The sequence below is a fragment of the Antrostomus carolinensis genome, unplaced genomic scaffold, assembly GCF_000700745.2.
Source record: "Antrostomus carolinensis isolate BGI_N321 unplaced genomic scaffold, ASM70074v2 scaffold48083, whole genome shotgun sequence".
NCBI classification, from domain to species: domain Eukaryota; kingdom Metazoa; phylum Chordata; class Aves; order Caprimulgiformes; family Caprimulgidae; genus Antrostomus; species Antrostomus carolinensis.
The window spans coordinates 3,052-29,044 of record NW_010304076.1 but is presented as its reverse complement, the minus strand read 5'-3'; the positions used below and the strand labels follow the sequence as shown (position 1 = coordinate 29,044).

Here is a 25,993-nt window from a genome sequence, read left to right as displayed (position 1 = left end):
GCTGGGTCCGTTTGACTGCCCGGGGCTGTTCCCGCACCGTGCCGCCGCAGGATCTCGGTGTCACGCAGAAGGCCGCCGCGCAAATTTATAAGGAGGTGAAAACAAACAAAAAATAAGTTTATTTTTGTGGGTAAGGAAGTGCCAACAGCCTTTGCATTAACCTCAGCTGCCTGGTACTACAAGGATGCACGGGTTCTGTTGTCTGGCCTGTAAATAACCTGGATGGTGTCAGGCTTTCTCGTAGCAATTAACAATTTGTGCAACATTTTCACAATTAAAAATAAATCTCTAATAATGTTTAAAGCCTTTGGAGGGACCCGAATCTTGCATTTTCTTGGTTTTCAAATTTATTTGCTGTTGAATCAGGTAAGCAGTTGTTTCTGTGTTCCTCCCCTTGTAAGAATAGAGGATATATTCAGAATTGCACATACCTGGTGTAGCAGGTGAAGGCACAAATAACAATAAGAAACAATTTTGCAGAGTGCTAGAGCATATAAGCTTATGAATAGTATGTCAGCTTAGTTTTTTCAAAAGAAGGAATAAAGAGTGAATATGGGAACGTTGTCATGCAGTTAAAACCATAAATCTGTATTTTTACTAATTTGATGCCTTTTACTTTGTAGGAATGGAGGGTAAAAAACTGATTTCTGCAACAGACACGCAGTATTCTAGTGTGCTCCTTCAGACTCTGAATGAACAGCGTGGCCACGGGCTCTTCTGTGATGTTACTGTCATCGTGGAGGACCGCAAATTTCGAGCTCACAGAAACATCCTTTCAGCCTCAAGCACGTATTTTCACCAGCTTTTCTCAGTGGCTGGGCAAGTGGTTGAACTGAGCTTTGTAAGAGCCGAAATTTTTGCAGAAATTCTTAACTATATTTATAGTTCCAAAATAATCAGCATTCGATCTGATTTACTTGATGAACTGATTAAATCAGGACAACAGCTGGGTGTTAAATTCATCGCTGATCTGGGCGTACCTCCGTCTGAAGGAAAAAACATGCCAAGCGAGGTCAAAGATGGTGCTTCAGAAACTTCAACTTCTAGTCCCAGTCAAAAGGATGCTGAAACACAAGTACCTGTGATAAGGCCAGAGAGCCAAGAGGTAACGGATGGGATGCCAGTTATAACACAGTCATTCTCCTTACATGGCATAGCGTATGAGACTACAAAAATTACAGTGAGTGATTCAGATGATGAGGATGATGATGTAATTTTTTGCTCTGAGATTGTTCCTCCAAAAGAATGTACTAAAGATACAAATGCTGCAACCCAGAACCAGCCTTGCCCAAATCCAGCTGGAGTTTCTGACCAAAAATCATGTGGCAGTGGTGGCTCTCCCCATTTGACGAGCACCACGGCAGCTCAAAAACTCCCTTCATCTGCCAGTCAGCTAAGCCTAAACCAAACACAATCAAGTGCTGAATCACTTGTCCCTGCAACACTACAGCATTTGACTCCTAATATCATTGTGCTAAATAAGCCTCTGCTTAACTCATCGCTCGGTGCCAGCTCCTTGCATCAAACACATGTGACCCCTACAATTAATTTACTTGAGGAGAACCAGCAGCCATCTAACAATGGCTCCTTAACTGGAGTGGAAACAACTGCTGTTGAGGAGGAGGAGGCTGTTGAAGATGATGTCGATATCATTAGCTCCTCTAGTCCTGGTTCAGTCAGCAGTAGCTCTTTGGCTCAGCAACCTTCTACTACACCCAAGGCAGCAACCACTGAAGGATCCGGCGTACAGAAAAAACAGGTTGTGACATTTTCACAAGAGCCATTTTCTAAACCTGGAGATTTTAAAATAAAAATCTCAGATGTCCTTAGTGGAAACAACAAGGAATTGAGTTCAGGTATAGCATCAAAGCACGTGGCAGAAGGGCAGAAAATCATAACGTTAGATACAGCAACGGAAATAGGCGGCCTGTCCACCGGCTGCAAGGTTTATGCAAATATCGGTGAGGATACGTACGACATAGTCATTCCTGTGAAGGGAGATTCCGAGGAGGGTGAAGCCAAGCCTGATGAAACCCCTAGAACATCTGGTGGCAATTCTCCCATCAGGAAACGCATGAAAGTAAAGCACGATGACCATTACGAGCTCATAGTGGACGGAAGAGTCTACTACATTTGTATTGTGTGTAAGAGATCCTACGCCTGTCTGACGAGTTTACGGAGACATTTTAACGTTCATTCCTGGGAGAAGAAGTATCCGTGTCGATACTGTGACAAAGTTTTTCCTCTTGCAGAATACCGTACCAAGCATGAAATTCACCACACGGGTGAGCGAAGGTACCAGTGCTTGACGTGTGGCAAATCTTTCATCAACTACCAAATTATGGCCTCCCACGTAAGATCAGTTCATAGCCAAGACCCTTCTGGAGATACCAAGCTTTATCGATTACACCCTTGCAGGTCTCTGCAGATCAGACAGTATGCATACATTACTGATCACTCACGCAGTATACCAGTCATCAACGAGGGTGGAATTGTTTATCGCGTCGGCACAGGGAAGGATGGCACCGAAGGAACAACATCTAACACTCCGGCCAAACAAATTACCTGGGATGACATTTTCATTCCACAGGGAAATGAAGCAATTTTTAAACAAAATCAATCAGAGGGAAGTACTGAATTTGAGTTTGTAATACCAGAATCTTACTGAAGCGCATTAAATGCTAGAAAAAGGCTTCAGTGCAGGAATTCTGCAGCTGTTTTAAATGAACTGTTAAAATTGCTGTAAAAAATCAAATATTAAAGTGAAAACAAGTTATCTTGTTCTACTAAGTCATCAAATGGTAACACTTAGGTGGATCATGAGCTGCAAGTGATTTGTGGAAGCGATTCATCTGCAAATTTACTTGAATAGAGAATAAGACATTTCCAAGAAGCTGGCAGTTTTCTGGTATGTTAATTTTGATCAAAACATGGGGATTTGTCACCTAATAAGGTACAATTTCTTCTAAAGAGACAGAAATCTTCTAAAGTAATGGAGGTATTTCCTGTGCCCATACTTACTGCGCAAACCCTTTATTTCATGGTAGCACTTTACTGCTGAATTCTGTTTAGACATTAACCAAGAAAACAGTAAGATTTTTCATCATAGTCTCTTGAATAGGGAACCATTTAAAAAAAAAAAATAATCCCACAACTGAAATTTATTTTTGTGAACAATACATTACTGCAAGGGTCCAAAATAACTGATCCAGTAGTTTGGTGTATTTTTGAACTAGCATCTTAGTTCTGTTTTTATAACCACTATGAATTACCTGTCTTTGTGCAAATAGTCTTGCCAACAAGAGATACTCAGTTAGGGCTAACTTGAACAAACTTTATTTATGTACTTGGCACTATGGTGAGCAGAGTATTCAGTGTCTGGACCATTATATTTTACTATTTTTGCAATAGGAAAAAAAACCACAAAAAAAACCCCAAACCAACCCAAGCCCCACAAAGCTAAATAGTGAAGAAGCTCAGAGCACTTAGGAAGGAGATAATTTTGCCTTTTCAAAGCTTGAGGAATAATATTAGCTTTTCTTACTACTGGAAAAGATGCTGGTAGTTAGTTTGGAATAAAGTGCTGTTCCTTTTTCTGCTCTTCAAGAAGAAGGGCTTCAGTCTGGTATTTTAAAAGAAGTAATACTTATGATAAAGTAATACCTTTTTTTTTTTTTTTTTAGCTGAAGGCTTTGAAATTTACTTCTCAAAACTATGAAATACTCTATAAGTGCTGTATCAGTTTAGCACTGAGACTGCTGAGATCTTGTATGCCTGTTTGGCTAGATCTAAGTGTAACAGGGATTTGGATTTTTTCCCCCCCATTTCTAGGATATGGAAGCATGAGGACTAAACAATCTCAAAATACCCTCCATCTACCATAATCCAAAGTGTAATTTCTCTGCAGTTGTCTAGTTGTTTTTTTTCAGATTTGGGTTTATTATATTGTCCTTCTTCTTCCAATTGGTACATATGTAGGCACTTACAAGATAAATTAGATGTCCAACTTGAACAGGAAACAGGATCTGAGAAAAACAAACAGCTGTTTACTGGAGTCATAGTTTAGCACTTCAGATTTAGTGACTTTTTGAATTTTTGTAAGTGGTAATATGAAATCTGCTTAAATTCTAGAGTTGACTGAGATTGTAATGCATAGTACTAGTTAGTTATCATAACCTTTCATTGCTTAAATTACAGTTAAAGGTTTTTCTTTTCTTTTTTGTGTTTTAAGTAAGCATCTTGATCCTATGACCTTCAAGGTTAAGGTTTTAGACATACATTACTCTAGACAGAAAGACATCTAAATGGTAAAAGCTTCAAATGAAACTTGAGCTATAAAAAGGGTACCAGAAATCTGTATGAGTAACAATGGGAGAAGGAGGAGGAGGAGGATTTGTTTACCTTATGCATGTAATGCTCAGCACTTCTGTTTTGTAGGCCAAGAACATGATTATTTCCAGATCACCTTTGAATATAACGGTGTATGTTACAGGTTGGATGTTCTCTGAGATGGCATTTCAGCAAACATAGTCCTCACAAGGCATAAGTATAGACTGTCTGGTTTAGCACAGGTAGCTCTGATGTAGCTGGCTGCGTGCTGTATTGAGCCTTCCTGAGCTTTTTGACAAGAAAAACACAAGGTTATTTTTGTTACTGACATGACACATCTGGAATTAAGCACACCTTGCAAAGTGTACATTCAGTAATAATGAAACAGAATGGCTATCAATATTTGCTGCCGATATATTTAAAACCTTAAATTAAACTGTGCCTACTAAAGGTCTCTTTTTGGAGGAAAACTGGAAAATTAGGGCTTTGTAACTATTTTTGCTAGAAGACTCGTGCTTGCATGTGTCTCAGGGTCTTCAGTTTTCCTTGGAAGTGATTTTTGATATCCAAAGTCCAGAGGTCATGTAAAACATTTAGTTTTATTTCACTTCCAGTATTTATTGGTTTGGAAATGTGTTAAATCCATTCTTTTAAAACTTTATATGGGGCCATGAGCTTTTATATTTAGATTTCTGGCTACTGCATTTATGTTTGGGTTTGTTTGTTTGTTTGTTTTGTAAACACTTAGTTTCCAGTTTAACTTAATGAAAAAACTTATGTAAATATTAAGAAATTGGGTTTGGGGTAATGGAAGAAAAAGATTGAATTTGAAAAAGCATTTATATAAAAATTAAAAATGTCAACAGAGTATAGTAGTAAACTTCACAGTCATTTATATGCATATAAAAACATTAACAGATCTGCTGCAAAATATGGTAACAGTGGTTGCATCCCTACGGTATGATTTCTTTGGGGATTCATACCATAGCATTCCAGTCTGTGAATTAAAACAAATATTGAGATAACAATTGACTGCTTATTTATTTCGTACTGTTAAGGCATGCAGCTTATAAAAAGATGCAGAAGCTGACAACTATATACATTGAACACTTACAGCTATAGCCTATGAACTGTTCCATGTGAAACATTTATCATTTTTGCCAGATCTGTAATGTATATAGTTGTACAGTCTTTCCTTAACATACTTTTTAAAGTTGTGTTCTACTTTTCATTAATCAATACTTGATATTAGTTCTTAGAGCTTTCTATGGCAAAAATAAAAAAGTTTAATTCTAAAGATGGGTGTAGCATGTTTCTTTTTAATCACAACTTCTTAGGTTACCAACAGTTCATAGGTTCCTTGTCCAGGTCTTTGGGAATAGCAGGGAATCCCCTGCAGAGGGAGGTGCTTTTATTTGGGGTTTAGGTTTACTGATGGGTTTGGGTGGTTGGGTTTTTTTGTTTTGTTTTTTTTGTTTTTTCCGTTGAGTACTTTCCAAGAAAGCAAATCAGCTGAAAAGCTGAAAAACTACTGTGTATTGTAAGCTGAATGTTGTGATAAACACTTGCTCTCAGATTAGGCAGAGCTGCTGTGGAACAGTCTGTCCAACTACTGCTGTCACTACAAATGAGCCAGATACCAGAGCATACACAGTACCCAGTGCATCACACTGCAGCTAACTCAGGGTCAGGGCTTCTCTTCTTACCAGGCTGCTGACTAATTATGATTTAGAAGAGTTACATTGTTGGTGAGCCATGGCTAACATGGAGAAAATTAATTACTTTATGTAGACTTCTTATTACAGGTAAGGAATGCCATTTAGTAAGTAACATATCAAATGATGTTTTAGGTGCCTTTATCTCCTTTGCATAGGGCTTCCACCTACTTCTGGCTGACGTCATCAGGACAGAATTAGCCCTAAAGTAATACAGTAAACATGGCAGTAAGTGAATGAGACACTGACACTGCACTGGCTGGATTATTTGCCTCTGTGTTAAGCAAAAAAACCAGCAGTAATGACTTTACAGTGACTGAAGTTAGGGTACCCTGTTATGTAGGTAGAACTGTAAAATTATGAAGTGTTAGGGCATCTGGGGCTTTTAAAAACAGAACTTAAATAAAGGCGTCTCCGGCTAATCCTGGTAGAAACACCAGTTTCCAATATAGCAAATACAGCTGGTTTTGTTTGTTTGTTTAAATGCACAATGCTGTTATACTGGAATTTCTCAACTAACATTAAAGATGCTTGTAAAACAGGAAAGTTACTAAAATGTAACATGCAATTTATAAATGTTTACAAAAGTCACACAATTTTATTTAACTTTGGTAAAGTAATAAAAGGGTACATATGAGTCACAATCTTGACATTCTCATAAGAAATGATGAATACAGTACAGAATGTTGCTTTACATTAAACGCTTAGTTTTACTCAAGCAGAAGGAAACAGGTAAGTCAAAGGAAAATCCCACCAGTAATTTTTAAAATGTGCAAATGGACTTGTCCTTTTCTAGTGAATTTAAAGCAGCAATGCAATTTTTGCTTAAATATTCCTTAGGAAAAAAAGATAATTTGGATAATTTCCTAAGTTACCACACCAATGACACAATCATTTCCTCATTGTTTCTCTGCCACTAAGTTATGTTCCCCTCATGAGTTTCTTAGTCCTGTCCTGTCGTGTCCCCTAGTCCTTCTAGCCCTATTTAGTTGACAGGCACAAATGGTAGAGTATGTTTGTCAGAAGTGGGACAGGACTGTTAGCTTTTATCTCAAAGACGCAGCAATATAGCGTATTCTGATCTTAAGTTTATGTGCCCTTCTGATCCTAGTTTTGTAGGAAGTTTTATCAGGATAAGTACTGTCTATTTTAAAATTGGCCATGATCTCTTTATCAAGATTTAATTCAGGAAAATGTAATACAAAACGGATGATGCCCTAGTATATACATTTATTTCCAGTACACAAGTTTATAGCAGCTGCACTTTAACAATCTATAGTAAACCAAAATGTCACCAGGATATGTTCTGCATACACTACTGCTTTAAATCCCAGGAAATTCCTTTCTCCAGCCATTCATTTTCTTTGTTACTGGAGAAAAGTTACACTTGCTTCTGGATAAACAGTGTCATTCTTTAGCTTATTAATATACTGATTACTATGTGACAGTGGAAATGATAAGGTTAACACATAGCCGAGGCTAAAGGCTTTGCAAATGCATAGGATTAAAAACAGCATTAGAAAGTGTGGGTGTACTTTGAAAGGTGAGATCAGAGACTTCAGTGTTTGTTTTCCATGTTGAGAGTATTTGTTTTTTGTTTTTTGGGTTTTTTTTTAGATTAAAAGTAGAGAGATGCCCCAGTTTAAAGTCCAACTGGATTTTTTTTCTTCCCCCTCCTAGCATGTATTCCACTTTTAGATTCTGATAACCAGATTTAGGTTATAGGTACCTTTTTGTCTGCATCAGTTGAAAATAAAGGTAGACAACTGAGGATTACGGTCAACAATCTGATGCCAAGGAAATGAAATCTTTAGGAAATAAGGAGTAAAATGTCAATACCTTATTTTTATCCCTGAAGTAAGCAGTTGAGAATGCTCAGGTTGAGCAGCTCAGATCTGAACGCTGTCATCTGAAATCACTTCCTGGAGTAGAACCACACTTTACAGGACAGTGTGTCACATAAAAAAGCTGACCTTCTTTTGTTATGCAGGATGCATGCAAAGTCTGTTGGAATCTAGATCAATCAGCACAGTCATCAGCTGAAGATTAAATGAAAGTCACAACAATAATTGCAAATTCCTATGAGTTTCAGCCTATATTACAGGGTGTAATTTTATCCACGTGAGACTTACATCTTGGAGAACTAGTAGCAGATATTCCTTACGTGCAGCCTGTAATACAGCTACAGTGCTTATTCAGGGTGCTGACTCAGTTAATTAAAAAAGTTAAAAGTACAAGCTCAAAAAAAAAGTCCCAATCAAACAGAAGGGGGGTAAAAACAAAAATGTTTTTACTGCACTGTTTCAGTGACTTGTGGACAGTTCCTGATGCTCTTTATAGGAATACAAGGAAGATTTAGGCAGTGCAACCACCCAAACTGTTTGACTTCAGCATTACTTACACAGAATGCAGAGACACAACTCCATTGCACCTTCTATCTCATGAAGCATCCTGAAATAAAAACAGCTTGCCTATTAAAACTTTTCCCCTCAAAAAAGCAATATTCCAATTGTTTTGCTAGACATACATGAAAATATCCTACAACCTTACCTCTTTTCATTAATGCTACATTTTGAGACACTGTTGCGGTTCCACCCAAGATTTTTGGAGTGCTAGGCTGTAACCAACAAGTGACATGAACTAGGCTCTGTGGCCCCAAAAAGTCCCAGCAACTGGAGCCCTAGGGCCAAACAAGCTAAGTCTGCAAGCACCTTCACCTTAAACAGACTGATACTCTGGCAACCATTGATCTGGGCTACTCTTACTTCAGCTTGGCACAAGATGGAGTAAGGCAAACCAGAATCTATCATCGGTGTTGTATCGCTTTATTAAAAACCAAGGACTACATGAACCTCATGGTAAAACAAGGAGGCTGGAATTTAGGTCACCCACTACTCACCGACACTGTAAAACATCAGTAGTATATCCCCTTCCTCATGCTCCGTTGTTTAACCTCTGAAATAGATCTTGCAAGAAAGAACAGTCAAATCTAGTATTTGCAATTATCTTCTGTATCTATCCTCCTGCTCCCTCCCACAGTAAAATATAAATACAAAATTTTCACAATTATTTCAATGGCAAATATATTTTTTTTTCTTCTTTCCCACATTCTTTATGGTGTATAAGGTGGTGGCTTTTCAAAAGGTGGAAAATACGGTGGCGAGTAACGAGGTGGTGCATTAGAGGACCACATATAGCTGGGAGATGGCGACACTGACTGGGGGTCATCGGAGAGGCCAGAAGGAGTGGAGGCTGGAAACATGCTGGAATGCTGCAGGGAGACAGCAAGAAGGCTGTAATGTAACCACTTCTTAACATAAAGGACCCTGGCAAAGCCATACTTCATTACCAAGCGGTGCAAAATTAACACTTCAAGGCTCACTTCTGGCAAAACATATGTACATACAAATATGTATTCAAATAACTTGTTGCATTCAAGGTAAGCACAGCCTGTAACAGTTTTGCATAGTAAGACTCAGACCTAAAACTGAAGAAAGCAATTAAAAAAACCCCAAACTAAAACAATAAACCTCCCCTCCTCTTTCTCATCACTTCTGTGTACCTGCTGCATTTCACAGAGGCTGGACAACTGAACACTGATGAGTCAAATCCTGGGTTTCACACATCAGCCAGTAGCAACAATGAGCAGGCTGCAGATAATTTCTTGTCACACTGCTTTTTCTCTTCATCACAAATAAAAAAATCCCAGAAATTAATGATAAGAAAATAACTTATTCCTTCAGTAAGTAAAAAGCTTGAAAAGGTGGAGAAACAAAATTTGTGCATGTCTGAAGATTAATTTCTGCTCTCCAAAATACCTTTGTTATCAAAAATACCTTAGGTCTAAAGTCTCAAGTCATGCAGTGCTGGTGCTATCAGAGACCTGTGCACAGGCTGTGTTCTGTCCAGGAAAAGGTCGGACAACGGGCAATGAAACACAGTCACTTGCATTGGCTCCTCTGGCCACTAGCACCCAGTGGTTTTATCCCCCACAGTCACGCTGTGCCCTGTGCTGCCGCTGCCCACCCAGCCCAGCGAGCAGTGCCGGATGGCACCCGGCCATGCTGCTGGCACACTGGAGCACAATGCCTTTCTGCTCCGGTACCACGTGCCCCTTCACCACCCGTCAGCCGTGGGCACAGGCTGCACATCCCAAACGTGCCCGGCTTACGGCCCCGGCAGAGATAGAAGTGCGAGGAGGATTTATCTGCATGGTGCTGCCCGGGCCATGGCAGTGCACACTGAGGGACCCACACCAGGGCAGTGAGGCCAAGCTGTACACAGTGGTGACCACAGACAAGGTTGGAGGTGACCCTCTGGTTCTACCCTGGTGGGTGGAGGGATGATGGACTCTGCAGTAACAGCAGGTTGTTTTCAAACGGCATCTTTTTTGTGTCACTCCCCTAACACCAACCTGCGACGGTTTATTAAGGGATATATTGACCATGAAAGCACAGCCTGCTCATCGAGGACCTCACAGAACGCTGCACAAACCATTCCAGTTTCAAACAACACAACAGCTCCTCCATCACGCCCCAGTTCACCTAAAGCCCAATGGGTGGGAGCCCCTGGGCTGCAAAGACATTTGGAAGGGCACTGCTGCAGCGACACGGTGCTGGCACTCGTTAGCACACACAGCCCTGGCTCTTTACCGCTACAAAGCACCTGTGCCCGCCTGTGCCCAGCTGCCTCAGCCACAGCCACAAGTCCTGGAGGAGACCTGCCATGGCTGCCTGGCTCACACTGACTGCAGGCAGCAGCCTGGCTTTGTGAACGAAGCTGAGGCTGGGAAGATGGCACTATTTCCTCTTTCGAGAAGAGGTGAAAGGCAGGGAAGGCCACCGCTCGCCTGTGCTCTCATCAGAGTCAAACATGGCTGAGTGCCTGCAGAAGTCAAAGTGCTGCAGGACTGAGACTTTCTCACCCGATTGCCCCCAACCAGGCCCACAGAGTGAGGGGGAAGATACCAGTGCTACGTCCACTGGGCCCTTTCCTCCCCACCGGTTCCCATCATGGCCCACTGCAAAGGCCTGCTGCTGTCCCCACCACGGCCAGCTGGGTGGGGTGTCATTAGCCATGGCACAAGCGGTGGCTGCTGCAACGCCCATCAGCTTGTGCTCCTCCAAAAACCAGAGAGCTGGGTCTGCCGTTCTAGAGCCGTGTGTGAAAGCCAGGCTCTTGCAGGGGCACAGGCTTCCTTAGAAATTCTGCAGTGTAGTTTTTGGTTTGTTTCTTTTTCCTGTGAAAGATGTGTAGGATGAGTGGGAAGTACTGACTTGGCCAATTCTTGCACCAGAGGGAGGGCAGCCTTTGAAAGAGATTTGAGAGGCGAGGCTGGACTTGCTCCATGTGTAGGGTGGTGTGGGAGAGAGGGTGGTACAGACACTGCTTGGGTCAGAGCAGGGCTCAAGGCAAGAGAATCCCCACAGCCAGGAGCCTCAGCTAATGCTTTCATGCAGGCCCTCAAGTTCCCTGGAAAATAAGCAAGGCTCAGACTTGGAAATGCATTTGAAAGAGAGACTTGGCTATTTTAAATTGAGATTACCTCAATTTATGCCCAGCTTTTGTGCCGGCTCTTAAGCCAACACCTGTGCTCTTTCTGTGAGACACAGAAAGACTTCTGTCTGTCCAGCTGAGCTGTAAGCATTAGCAGAGCCCCAGCAGTACTTCTAGTTGAAAAGCAGGGCAAATCCACCCAAGCTGAGCTCTCGCCGGTACTGTGGCTGCAGTACAGACAACCCTGAGTCAAATAGTGCTTAGTACCAGCCGAGTGGCTGAGAAGAGGACTCTGCAGCACAACTTGGTTTGGTATGTGCTGAGGTTGGCATTTTTGTAACTGTAAAAAGTTTTACAACACTAGTGACTGTCCCACATTGCGTTAATCTCAAAAACCAGTCACAAGTCTGTTTAAATAAGACCTAGAAATTCTGATGTATGTGTTCAAATATTTCTAGGAAGCCCTGACAACAATGGCACTAGCAGTAAAACCAGAAAGGTTTGGATTCCTGTTACCTCTAATTCATGGCTCTGATGGAGATGGTGGCTATCACAGACCACACCTCTTAACTGATGTCCAAGATTTTAGGTTCTAGTGAAGAAAAAAAAGTCTGCAGCCCTGATGGTTACAAAGAAAATGTGTGATGTGTTAAGTTAACATCACCACTGTGGTAACATCCACCTGACAGAAGAGCTGAGGAAGAAATGTCCTCATCTGCTTCAACAAGTGAAAGCTGATGTTGATAGCAAGGTTCACATGAAATCACTGTTTCCAACAGCACAGCTCCGTAACTCAGATGAGGAACGGATGCATTACGGCAGAGGTGATGTTTGCAGGGACTGTTCTTAGACCAGCTGAAGCGTGTGGGGGGGGAAAAAAACCCACAACAGAATAGCTTTTCAGTCAGTATGTGTCTTCAGGAGCTCAAACAGCTTGTTTTCAAAAGCTCATCTGTTTCTCTCGGACACAGCAGTTGGCCTAATAAAATCTAGTGCCCGAGCACCTCGCTTTGCCTCTACACTCAGAGCACTGCACGTGCCAGAGGCAATGCCTGTTTTCAACGTGGCCTCTACCCGTGAACGACAGGGGAGGCAGGCAGCACGTTCTGTTGCCTTCTCTTCAAGGACAGCTTTCAGGAAAACACTGCCTTAGTAAGAGAGCGCGCTGCCAAGGACCAGTGCCTAGTAGGAAAGATTTGGCATTCTCTGCAGGAACAGGAAAATTAAACTGTGTGAACGATGGGAAGACAGGCCTCCAGACCGGCTGGATTTAACCTTGCTGCTCAACAAGAAAACATCCTGTAACATTCCCTACCTGAAAGTCGTACGCAGAGTAGGGAGGCAGGTGAGGAGTGCTGTGGTAGTAGGTGTTGTAAGATGTCACTTGTGGCCTTGAGTAGTAGGACACCGAAGGGTGTGCATTTTCCACTGTACAGTTCAGTGTAGGGAGGGAAGGAGTCTGTTAAAAAGAAAGAAGACAATTTCAAGCTAATAATCAAGTCATAGAAAGCTGACAGCTGAACAACAGCAGAAATGATTTAAAGAAGCCCTGTGTGTCTTCAGAGCACAACTCTGCTGAATTAGCAACTGGCAATCTGGTTCCTTCTTAGGCAGCAGGTAAGTCCCGAGGTCATTTCATTCCTCAGCCACTTATTGTTTCCTCTCAGATTCCACAGAACAAGCTGGCAACAGCCCAGTGCACGCCAGTACTCAAACAAAAAAACTGTTCAGATTGCATCTTCACAAGTAGGAGAAAGAATCCATGAATTTTGATTACTCTGTTATTCAGTGCATTTCGAGATCAGCATATTTCAACTCTTCTTGTTCTGCTGTTCACAGACACTTCTATACACCTTTTTTTGCAGAGGTTCACAGGCTGTCTGCTGTGGATCAAATCTCAAAAGGCCATGATGCACAGCTGGAAATGTGTCTCCTGTTTTGTTTGGGAAGATACTAATGAGTCTGAAAAGGGGGAAGTTCAGAGCTCTGAAATAAGGCACCCTTAGTGCAGGACCAAAGATTTGTTTGTAAGAAAAATGTATTGCCAGGACAACAAATGCTCTTTTCTGGGTGTCTTATTTTGTATTATTCCATATAAGTCACAAAAGACTGAAAAAAACCCCCAAATTTATCTGTTGAATGTTCAGTTCTCCCCATTGATTTGTACTCTGCAGAACAAAACTGTTTGCAAGCTAACAGGCAGCCTGGTTAAGTGAGGGCATTTCAAAGCTCACATTGTCAGAACAGCATTCTTTTCACTACCTGAAGTTTGCGATCTTTCACCTGGTTTTTGTCCCCAGTTCACCCTCTCAGATTCTTCTGCACCATGAAGAAACTAGATGGAGAGTTTCAGCCTAACACAGCTGCTTACACAGTCTGAACCCTACTAATGCTATAAAATCAGCCATTTATGAGCAACCACCACACATTTTCTTGTAGAAGGTCAGTGCTATGAAAAGGGAGATCAACTTTTAAGAAAGAGCTCATTTTTATTTCTCCTGGTATTGCCAACACCTCTGAGAAGATTCCTCTTATTGAGAAGAAAATACAATCTCCCAATTATGTTAATCTTTTCTAATTGTGTTCAGGTGGTGACACCAGATCAGAAAAAGTAATTTCCTCTTTCTCCTTACAGTTATTTCATGCCCTTCTTCCCAGCCTGATTGCAGTGATGCATAGATCATTTGCATTGAAATACCAATAGCTGTTTTCGTTATTATTTTTAAAAGGCAATTTGCCTGCTTTGTTTCATTTAATGTACAGAGAAATTGGTACCATCTTACCATGTCTTTAAAGCCTCCAAGTATCGCTGCTGTAATGATCCCCAGGAACAGCCCCACTATGTTCAGAATTGTTGCCGACCAAAGCAAGTGGTAAAGGTGGATGATGTCCTGGCAGCTGCTGACATCAATGTATTCATAGTAGCCTCCAGAAATCTCTACTCTGCTAGATTAGGGAAAAAAAAAAAAGAAAAAAATGCACCACAGATCATAAAATCTAAGCACTTCTGCTGGACAGTAAAATGCATTCTGCAATTTAACTAATTACAGAGCTACATAGGGACCTAACTACAGAGGGAGTGGGGATAAAGCCTGCTAGATCCCAAGCTTGTGGTATCTCCCTGCATAACAACGGCAGAAGATGGCTTGATCTGCTGAGAAACAAACAAGTCCTGCAAGGTCTGCAAATACCCAAATGACCTTGAGTCTGAATCTGCCTCTATCATGTCAAATCTCCACAGAGATCCTGGAGGCTTCCCAAGGACAAACCGGTCTTGGAATTACCCAGAGAAATCAGCCCATGCCCCGAGAAGCAGCAGCTGCCCCTCTGGGCAGCACTGGCTGCTTCTCCCCCAGCCACAAGAGCAGCTGGGTGGGACAGTCACAGGACAGCACAGCTGGCCTGGGCCACCAAGCATGTCCAACTCAGCTGCTCTGCTCCAGCTGCCTGCCCTCTGCAGCTCTACAATGGCATGGCCTGGCAGGACCCCTGGGACCCTGTCAGAGAGAGATCTTTCTGCTCACATTTTTAAGGTTTTTCCACATAAAAAAAAAAAAAAAAAAAAAAAAAAAAGGAGAAAACTCAGTTGAATCCACTTGGTTCATTATTTTGGAAAGGAAAGAGCAGCTCCTGCAGCATGTGGGCTGGAGTCTTGAAAGTGCAGGGATTCTTCAGTAATGACTTCTCTCTGACTGCTGCTTGGGGGAACAGGCTGGCTTACCAGATGTAGTGGGCTACAGCAAATTCCGCTTAAGAAAACATATTTATTGGGGAAAAACAATACTAAGGGCTTAGGAATGGCTTATCTCCTAGCTCATATATGGGGTTATGCTCAAACTGCACAAGGGCTTTGAGGAAATGGGGAAGAACAGGCTCATATTTAAAGCCCAGAGGCAGGAGATCCAGGCTCAGCTCCCCAGCAGACTCCGCAAGGCCTGCAGGAACCTGCCCCGTTTCACAAGGGCCACCCTCCTTCCCTCATTGCTCAATTTCAGTTTCTTCTTTTTTTCCATATCTTGTTGTAGCAGGCCACTGCAGAAGACACTGCAACGAGGAGACAGGGATTTCAAGCAGAATCAAGGCAGAGCGTAACCACAGGTTATAAAAACCTGTACGTCAGCCTGCAGGACCTCTGTAGAACCTGAGCACACGCCGTGACCGCCGTTAACAATACAACCTGTGCGTGCTGTTTGTGAGTGCTTGTTCCTATGGAGATGTGTGAGAGCTTAAAGCTCTCAACAAGCCTTGGTGTACCACGGAGAACATTCAGCGTTATACAGGTAAGTACATCAAGTACTTATCAACAGCAAGGGGCTCCTCTGATGCTGCCACAGTTGGGGCTCCCAGCACCAGGAAGGATGTGAGATTGCTGTCACTTTTTCTATCATTTCTGTCCTTTATATAATATGTGAGCTAGTCAGCCTCGAGTGTCCATGCCTTCCTTACCGATATCCCAAAACAGGCAGCGTGGAACACTTGTGTGGTACTAAGCAAGACTGAGATGGTAACAACTGATATCTTAGATCAGAGAGGGAAAAATGGGTCAGAGGCAGGACCCTGAACCACTGTGACTGGCAAAAAAATGCAGAAAAAGGGAAAAAAAAATGCAGAAAAAGGGAAAAAAAATGCAGAAAAAGGGAAAAAAAATGCAGAAAAAGGGAAAAAAAATGCAGAAAAAGGGAAAAAAAATGCAGAAAAAGGGAAAAAAAAATACAGAAAAAGGGAAAAAATACAGAAAAAGGGAAAAAATACAGAAAAGCTACAAGTTTTTCTATTCCAATCACTTATCTGTTTATCATTCTCTTTAGCTAGTAACAAGGGATTGTGTTCTGTAAACTAAAGTGTGAGCTTCACCCCTCTGCAGTGGCTTCCACAGAAACACAGTCCTACAGAGACCAGGGATTACCCTTCCCAGCATGCAGAACCACCCTCTCCCAACAGCAGCTTCAGATCTTCCTCCACCACAGTCAATGATTTAAGTGGGGGCCAGTCCAACTAAGTACTGTGAGAAATGCTAAGCCTGAAACAGCCCTAGGCAAAAAAAAACCCAACAAAAATCAATTTATTAATTGCTTGCTGACACACATTAGACACTCCAAATGATATAAGCAGTGCATGCTGTAAATTAAGTTGGCTTAGGCACAGTAGCCAGATCTAATGGTGGCGTGATGACTACGCAGCAGTTCTCAATTGGTAACCACCCTTCTGACTCATCTTTGCACAGTGGTGGTACACCTCCCAACCTCTTGTGGCCATGAAAGATATTCACTGGGCAGAGAGAACACCGATTTATGAACACACAAGCGGCAGCAGCCTGCAAACTCTCCTCCCTCTTAGCAGGGTGGGGAATGAAATAGTGATGAGGTGAGGAAGAATAGTGTCCCAGTTTTTAGATCTTCAATCTTCTAAACCAAAACAAAACCCAGCAAACAAGCAGTGCCAGCAGAGGAGGAAGGTATTAGGATAAGAGACACTCAATACAGGAAAAACTGGGGAAGGCACCGAGCATGCAAGTAATGGAAACTCTCTCTCTGCATTTTTCCAGCTGGGCTGGCCCAGAGCACGCTCACCCATAGCTGGGATGGCTTCAGTGTATTTCATACACTCCTTTACTTAGTTATCTTTTCCCTGGGAGTCCTTGTGGTTAGCAAACACAGCTCAAGATCCCTTCCCACAACAACTGTCATCAACTGGTACTTTGTCCCTGCCCTATCCCGGCCCTTTAGACACCTGCAAACCAGCATGAGCACTGCTCGCCCTTCCCACGGCCAGGAATGGTATTTTTATCCTACTCACTTTCCACAGTTGTACAGGTCACAGCAGAAGCAGGTGTTGGTTTTTATTTTTGGCGTGCAGGGTGCACGGCGCTGTGGGTGACAGATTGCCTGTGTGAATACAGAAAAAATACATAAGGACAAAGTCACCAAACTGTTTCTGCTGCTATTTGTCCTGCTCTACATGTACATTTTACACTGATCTCCAGATTAGCCCCAGGCAGATTTTTCTTTCCTTATCTCGCAGCACAGCTCCTACAAAATACACAGTTATACTGGAATAAAGACACATTAGAGTAGAACAGACCAGTGTTTCCTTTCACCATGGGGAAGTCATAGATAAGCACGTGCCTGCGCAGGAAGGGAGTTAGTTGTGCAACTCTTACAAGCAGTCAAGACCTTGCTGAACTAACACTCCCCACCACACAGCAACTCAGAGTAAAGAGTTGTCAATAGGATGATGCAAACCAGAAGCAAGATTCTCATATTGGTGAATAACTGACTAAAGTGGTTAATTGTCTGTCTGTGGATAGTAACACCCAAGCTCACATGAACAGTCTTTGGGTTGAAAAAGAGAAGAGACCCCACTAATGCTGCTGGGTAGTACTTACTTTGCACCTCAAGCAAGCATTTTAATTTGGCATATAGTGGTTATTCAAAACTGATTGGGAATGTGTGAGGAGATCTGATAGAAACTCTCAGTGTGCAGCAAAGGCAGCCAAAGATGTCAACACACAATATCAGTATGTGGCAGGCACATCCGTCCCCAACTGGCTTCTCTTTGGAGAAGATAACAGACTGCAGAGGTGCAGAGGCTGGTATATGTTGCTCATATCCACAAAAATTACTGCTGTTTGAACTCTTAACCCACCACTCTGCTCCTGTAGTGAATATGCAGCTGAAGATCTAGAGAAACTGCTGTATTTTCCTATGTCACATCCCCTCCTGGCCACCTGCTCCTTCACTAATGTGGCAGTAACAAGCGTGGAGGAATTCACTCCCAGAGTCCTCCTGGCACCCTGGCTCCCACCCCAGGCTCAGCCTCCCACCCCCTCCTCACTTCCCAGACCTCTGGGACACCAGAGCAGCAGCCTGACAGCAGGTTCCTCCACCTGCACCATGAAGCCGGTCCCTTCATGGAGACAACACAGCCAAACCTGCTCTCACCTCTGGTGGGGTCATACTCTTGGAGTAGTACTGACATCGCCCTGCGTACAGTGGCCTCAGATCCTGCCAACAAAAAAGCACCAGGTTTAGCACTGCAGCGAAATCAGAATCAGCTAGCTGGTTTGGGGAAAGGGGCCAGGCTTTGGAGAGACCCTGCTCTTGCATCAACACCTCCATAGAGTGTCTGTTCTGCAACATCCCCACCCCAGACCCCTGAGCCCCAGCTGATGTGGAACCCTGGTCCTTGGAGATGTATTTGTGGCAGCAAGCACAGCAGGAGCAGGCTCTTAAGCTGGGCTTGTTTGACACCCCAAATGGAATGATCCATTCCTCATCCCCCCAGACACCTTCCAGGGCTGCCTGATGTGTTTTTGAGGGTTCTTCATGCTGAATCATAACAATTTCTCATTAAATTGTTGGCAAATTTGTCTTTCTGGGCTCTTGAGTGACTTGTAGGAAAGCTCTGGAGGATTACCAATGGCCCAGCCTGCACACATGCACTAACGTCTCACTTTGGGGCAGCCTGGTCCCCAGGGCAAAACCTCAGGGAAAGCCACCCTGGATGTGTAATCCACATCACTAAGTCCTTCCCAGGAGCAGCCAGACTTGCTCTCTGGGTGTCTGATCCAAAGCTCGGGGTGGTAGGGCAGCAGAAGGCGACAGGGAGAACGCTATGTGCTAGGGTGGCAGGAGTCTCCAGCAGCAAGATGATGACATTTTTGGACTCTTAGGGGGTGAAATGAGGCCAAAGGCATGTCCGTCCATCAGGAGGCAGAAACCAGAACCCTTGTCATCCCAATTGCTCAGCTCTGGCTGCCTCAGACACACAGACATTGCCGGGGCCAGCCAGAAGGCCAGCTCAGGCCATGACCCAGCCCATGAGGTCAGCACCTAAAATCCCAGAGCAAGTCTATGGGGCTCAGACCCACGCAGCCAGGATTAGGAGTCAAAGGAGCTTCACCTTTTTATCAAAGCTAATGCTTCACATGCCCCTGCAAGGTGGGTCAGAGTTGGCCAAGACTTGCTGGTTGCACCCAGACAGACGGAGACCTCTCACACAGCTGAGTGGAGCTGCCCTTAGCTCTGTCAGCAAATCCTGCCGTCCAGCCATCTTTCTGCTATTGGAGCACTCAGGGTCAGGAAAGGGGAGCCAGCTTTACAAGGAGAATAATGAACCAGCTGACATGAGGAGTTTCCACTTCATGGGTAACTCTGACCTTCTGAAACTCCTTTCCATTCTGATCACAAATATACATTAAACCTGTCTTTTTAATCCCATTTTGCAAAAAAAAAAAAAAAATTCAAAAAAAAGTCATCAAATTGCAGAGCTGCAAGACAAAAATGTTTGCAGTTATACATTTCGATTAAAAAGTTGAAATGGAATTGTGGGTTTTTTTTCATTTCTATACTAATAACTTAAGCTTTTGCACATCCCACTGTACTAGCGACTGGTCATGACAGCAGTAGCTCTTACTTTTTTAAGTCATCGAATGGAAACTGAGAACCTACTGCAAGTGCTTCCTGTTTATATTCTAACACTTTAATGAGATTCATAATAAATTGCTTAATTCTACTACAACATCCAGCAGTTCAATCAGTGTTAAGAACTACCTTTGCTAACGCTTAAAATACAACAGATGCTACTGCTCACATATTGTCCCTTGGCAATAGCTGTCATTCACATTACAACTCAAAGTTTTGAGACTCAGCAAACACAAAGCATACACAAAAAAACTAAAGCAAAGTTTTAAGATCTTAATGCTTGCTGCTAATTTCAAAACATTTTTAAAAAACTGATTCCTTTTTCTAAAGTTTATTATTTAAAATAGCATTTAGCAGGTGACATATTTACAGGGTTTGCTGTGGCCCAATATGGGATTACAGACACCATCACTTGTTTTCCTAGAGTAAAAGCATTGCAGGACCTGTGTTTTCCTGGAAGTACTTACTATGTGTCTGGCAGCAAAGACACCGTCTACTATGGCACAGCAGAACGCAGCAATGACGCCAAAGCTGATGAAGACGATCGATGCAACCAGCTGAGAAAGGAAAACAAGTAAAGTATCATCTGCCTCTCCACAACTCCGTGTTTTGTGCCCTCTCCACAAGGATACATAAACCAGTCAATAAGCCCTCAAGCAATCAATGACCCAAATGTTTGCCCAGGTTGCACAGACCGGTCCCATTGAAGGCAACAGGATGCATGTCTGAAAGGAGAGCGTCTGCTCCTGCAAGGCAGCAGGAGTGGTAGTGTTGTGCCAGACCGGTTCTCTGGGGACTTGATATTGTAATATAAGTTCCTCCATGACTCCAAAGCACTAAACTTAGGCCGAGGATACACCTCCTCTACTGGCTGCTGCTGTCCTTCTGGAGAGAAAGGAGAGGATTTTTTCTCTCCCCATCCTGGAGTGCCGTGGGGAGCTGCTCCTGTGAACACTTCCCTGGCTGTAAGGACACAGGAGACTGCTGTATGTGAACCTCTCTAGTGGGACTGCCCCTTCAGGAAACAAGGTTTTCATGCAGGGGTTAGCACAAGGCCATGAGGCCAGAAGACAGGTAACCAGCATAGGCCATCGGTGTTGTACACCCTCACAGCAGCTTGGCTGGGCTCCTTGGTGCCAGGTTGTGGCGAGCACAGTCCATGGGGCCTTCCCCGGGCTTGGGGGAGCTGCAAGGAGAGATATCTACAACTTCAGTTCAAGGAGGGAAGTCAGACAGGTCTGATCCTCTTCCACTGGCCCCATCCTGCCCATTCTTAAAATTAGTGGGAAAACATTTAGAAGGTAAACCAGAAATACTCAAACCCCAAACCCAGGTATGAGACACAGTCTCTACACCCACTACACCACTTACAACACCACCTTTGCCAAAGTGCCAGTGCTCTGCTGAGGGAACCACACACGAGTGCTGACATGACCCCTCTCCTCACTCCCAAGCAGCAGCTCAGCTGCAGCCAGCAGGCTCCAGACCAGCTCATTGCACACAGAGCTCCCAGTACCGATCCCAATCCCCCCTCGCCCAAGCACACTCGTGATATCGACAGGGCCATGGAGGCAGGGCAAGCGTGGCATTCAAACAGACAGGCTCACAAAGACACAGCTTGGGAAACAGCAGTATTTCCATTTAAAGAACTGAAAGCTTTAGTGGGTTTTTCCCTGGTGGTTTTCCACTCCAGCAATCACAGCCGTCAAGTGTCAGTTGCTGGCAGCCGATAAAAACAGCTTCTCCACAAGTACAAAGTTGACTGTGGTCATTGTGAGCTTTCAGCAAAAAATCACTAATAGCACAAATACAAAAATAACAATTAGTTTGGCCAGCACAGACAGATATCTTGGGTCTCCTGGCACAGGCATGTTTGTTTCAAAGCTCCAGGTGCAAAGTTTGTTCAAAAACCTTGGTTCCTGCCACTGCACAAGGATCCAGCTCTCTGAACGACAAGCCAAACCCTTTGACAAAAGGGCACACGAGCAAGCCAGAAGGATCCTATATGTATTTTTAAAGTATCTCAGGATTCCTGGGTTAATCACACTGTTTTTACCTAAACCTCCCTCAGTGACAACAGACCTTCCTCCAGCAACATCCCTGTGCATTGCTCAGCTTGAGCAATGAGTGGAAGTGCAGGAGGGCTCACTTGGCGCAGTGGAAAAGGTCCCTGTACAATTGCTCACAATGAGAGAAAATAAAATGGTTTTCTAGATGAGGCAAGGATTCAAGACGTACAATGTCTCACTGCAAATAAAAACTGCAGCAGTAGATAGAGCAAACTGTGAAATTAACCCAGTGACCACACAAACAAGTTACAGTCCCTAGTAACGAGCTGTTACTGGAATATTAGATGTTGTGCCACAAGGTACTTGCAGATGGCAGCAGGTAACAAGTTTTCCAGGATCAGGTCCTATGCTGGGACCCTGTTTCTGTCAGTGTAATTTCCTCCCCACTCAGACCCACACCATCTCCACATCTGGATCACAACTTGCACTATCCGTTACAGCAGTCACACTGCTTCACAACCAGTGAAACCACACAAGGGGAGACAGCACAGCTTCTCACAGTTTCAGTGGAAGAAATGGGTTTTATAGCTTAGGTTACTTTGTTTTCTCTGTACTGTCCTTTGTTTCCTACATACACGGAAAAAAAAAATTCTCCTTAAACAGCATGACCCTTGGATAGGGAAGTGAGCCAAACACTAAATTATACAATTAGGGTATTTGTCGGTCACCTCTGCTTGCAGATGGGAGCTGCTATTATGGTTATTTAAAATAATACAAGGTTAATGATGACACTTTGATAACAGCCCTACTAGTATATAAAGATCTGGTGTTAGAAATGGGTTTGCTCACTTTATCTACACATAGTTTCCTCTCTCTCAGCTGGAGAAAGAAAAGCCTGAAAATAAAACACTGAGAATTTATGATAAAGCAAATCAAACAGCAAATAAAAATATACAAACTCATTTTAAAAATCCCATGGTTTTCAACTAATCTATGATTCGCCAACAAGATTTTTGATTTGGGGTTGACAGTACTGTTACTGTAGCAAGCTAAAGTCCCTCTCAAGAGCTGGGTGATATTAGTGATTGGTCTTTGCCCATCTAACTCCTGCCGAAGTCAGCCACACCGAGTAGCATTTGGACAAGAAAAGGCAAATTGGGTTCAGACAGGGCAGGAACCATGAGGCAGAAGCACCCCGGACTGAGGTTCCCTTTAGGCCACAGTCCAGCGACACATGGGCTGTGAAGCTGTTGGTTATTGCTTTTCCATGACATGGATGAGTGTCACAAAGGTACATAAAATGCTGACTCTTCTCTGAAATGTGCTGAGCGGGCAGCTCGGGTGTGAGCCAGAGCTGTGGGCAGGCAGGGCTGGCAGTGCTGGCAGCGGGCGGGCAGCACGGCGGGGCAGCCGTCCTCCCTGTGGGGACGAAAGCTCTCCCCTGCTTTGACAAATGGGAAGCGCAGACACGCAGCATGAAAGCCAATACGCTCGGGTGGGAAAAACAAGAGGTCTATTCCTGTCACCAGGCTGGAGTGCTGCTTCAGGTTAGCTCTCCCTGTCAGCCACGCTGGCTCGCTCCACTCCTCACGCTCCCCAGACAGCTTATGGGCAGAAACACGCACAAGAACATGGCAGCAGAAGTTGCTTTGAGGTCCTTCTGCCATCACTGAGGAGTGACTGTGTAACAAGCAACACCACGACTGCCTTTAAGCAAACTAGGACACCGGGGAAGTTCACAGAAGATAAAAAATATCCTGCGCTGCCACTGGTGTTATGGAAACATGTAATGGACAAAGCTGCCACTGTAAAGTGCTCCTGGGCAAGGAGATGTGACTAAAGCATGGGGACACTCAGTGACAGCTACTGCATGTCCTCTCTGCAGTCAGAGCAGAGACACACGAGCTGCCAACCAAGGCAGCAGTGACGCAATCCCTGCAAAGCTCTGGGTCATGCGTGCTTTTTAGGACACAAGATGATACAGAGATGAAAAGAATAAACAAGGGCTACCAAGGGCTCTTCAGAATAAACAAGTCAAGTCAGAGCCATGCTGTCACTCATGGGCACTCCTGTGAAGGATGCAGGACTGGCGTAACATGGTCATTGCTCAACCAGACCCTGACAAGCTGCTAATACACAGTGAGCAAGAGGCTTGGAAACCCTGCTGGGACAGAAAGAACAGGACATGTTGCTTTTGCCGAGCCAGAGGGAAAAAGAAATCCACTGGGAAACCCACCTCCCCTGCACCCTGTCTGACTGTGGGAAAGGCAGTTTTCTTCTCCTACACAGTCTGCTTCACCCTCTCTCTCCTGCTCTGCAAAGCAAAGGGCAAGGCAGCCCACCCTGAGCCCTGTTACTGACACCTCCAAGCACTACAGTCCCTACCTTCAGGCACAGGCAGGGAGATGAGGGGCTTGAGAAACAGTGCCTGCAAGACATGTTTAGGGGCCATCACAGACCCAACCAAGTCCAGCAAAGCCTCCTGTGCTTGCCAGGGGGTAATCTGGACCAGCTGTCCCCACTGCACAGAGACCCCCTCCCAACCCAGCACAAGTTCAGTTATGATGCTGCTGTTTTTATAATGAACTTACCATTTGCCTTTTGTTTTCTATCAAGTTTGATCCAATTATTCCAAGGAATGACCCAAAACCAAGCTGAAAAACAACACATTGTTAGCATTTAGTTCAGGACAATATCCAACATATTTTACATACAGACAGAACAGAATTAAATCCAGAAGCAGCAAAAGAACATACTGCAGATGTGTGAGCACTCTTCCTTCAGCAAGGAATCAGTGGAGTCTCTCACTAGCAGGAACTATCAAGTATATCCCTTATATGATGCTAAAAGCATGTGTAGAAACCAAAAGGATGAGTTCTGAATTCCATTCCCTCCCCAGTGATCCTGAGAAATGGCTGGTGGATGAGGATATGCATTGCTGTCTGGGAAAAACCCTACCAACACTCAGGAGCCTCCAGGTGCAAACCTATCAGGACCACACCACTAGCATCTGCAGGACCAGGCTTCCGTAACCTCATCAAGGGTGTGAGCAGTCATTTAAGTTTTCAACTCTGAGAGTTTCTTGATGTGAAGTATGAAATAAGGGAGAATTATAACTCAGGAAGATTTAGCAGATTTCTGTCTTTTTCTATTCCTCTCTCATTTCCAGGGGTGAGGTTGCAACAACCAGGGTCTTCTACCAGAAGAGCTCATGCCAGTCCAGCCAACAGAAGAAGCTACTGCAGCAAAAGCATCTTTTCTTGCTGCCATAACTGACAAGAGTGTTCTTATTTCAGCCCAGTGAGGTCAGCCACAAGCGCCATTTCCCACCTCCTTTCTCCATGGCCTTAAGCTATTTAACTGCACTGAACAGAAGTTTCTAGGACAGAGCACACCTCAGCCAGGCCAGAAATGGGGACTTCAACCAGGAACCACAGGGGGAGATGCAGAAGTACTTCTGTGTCACACCGAGAAAGGTCTTTGATTGGTGTAGCACATATCCAGCTCCACTTCTATGGGTCAGCAAAATAAGAAATGCTGGAAGAGTCCTACAGTTGGACTGGTCACACTAAGCAGGAACAAATCCAGTCAATAGACTAAGGGGGCAGCAAAGATCCGGGTGAGAATGGCAAATAACTGGGCAACTCCTCAGGAAGCAGAATAAGGCAGAAGACAAGCTGTAGTGATTCAAGAGTGAGTCAACTAACCTGGAATCTGGATTTTAAGATCCGGGAACAGAAACCAAAGGTTTAATAAATCCGATACTAACAAGCAGAGGCACGTGCAGAGATGAGCTGACACAAATGTGATGAAAAGCTGGGCTTAAATCTTCCCTGCTCTGCTTAAGCCCAGTAGCATTTGGTGCAATGCTGTGGGCAGCAAGGGCTGCCTGAGCCAGGGATTAAAGCTGAGCAGCCGATCAGGCCGCTGCTTCCCAGCTGCCTGCCTTGCACCCCGAGATCTCAGAGACCATTGTCCCCACATCATGGACAAACCACCATGGTGGGAAGCGCAGCAACAA

At 43.9% G+C, this 25,993-nt stretch overlaps 2 protein-coding genes across 2 annotated transcripts; one reads left to right on the top strand and one right to left on the bottom strand.

The window, feature by feature from the left end:
* The first annotated feature begins 625 nt into the window (after positions 1-625).
* ZBTB33 (zinc finger and BTB domain containing 33) lies at positions 626-2,813 on the top strand. Its single transcript, XM_010164311.2, has one exon. It carries the CDS (start codon positions 626-628, stop codon positions 2,666-2,668), a length of 2,043 nt encoding a protein of 680 aa, XP_010162613.1. The 3' UTR covers positions 2,669-2,813.
* A 6,066-nt stretch (positions 2,814-8,879) lies between these two features.
* Positions 8,880-24,626, bottom strand: TMEM255A (transmembrane protein 255A; the record flags this gene model as incomplete). Its single annotated transcript, XM_029084094.1, has 7 exons — positions 8,880-9,315; positions 12,856-12,999; positions 14,324-14,486; positions 17,337-17,425; positions 18,482-18,544; positions 20,431-20,520; positions 24,564-24,626. Coding segments are annotated over 7 exons (771 nt in total), but the record flags the coding sequence as incomplete, so codon positions are not given.
* Between the last annotated feature and the right edge of the window lie 1,367 nt (positions 24,627-25,993).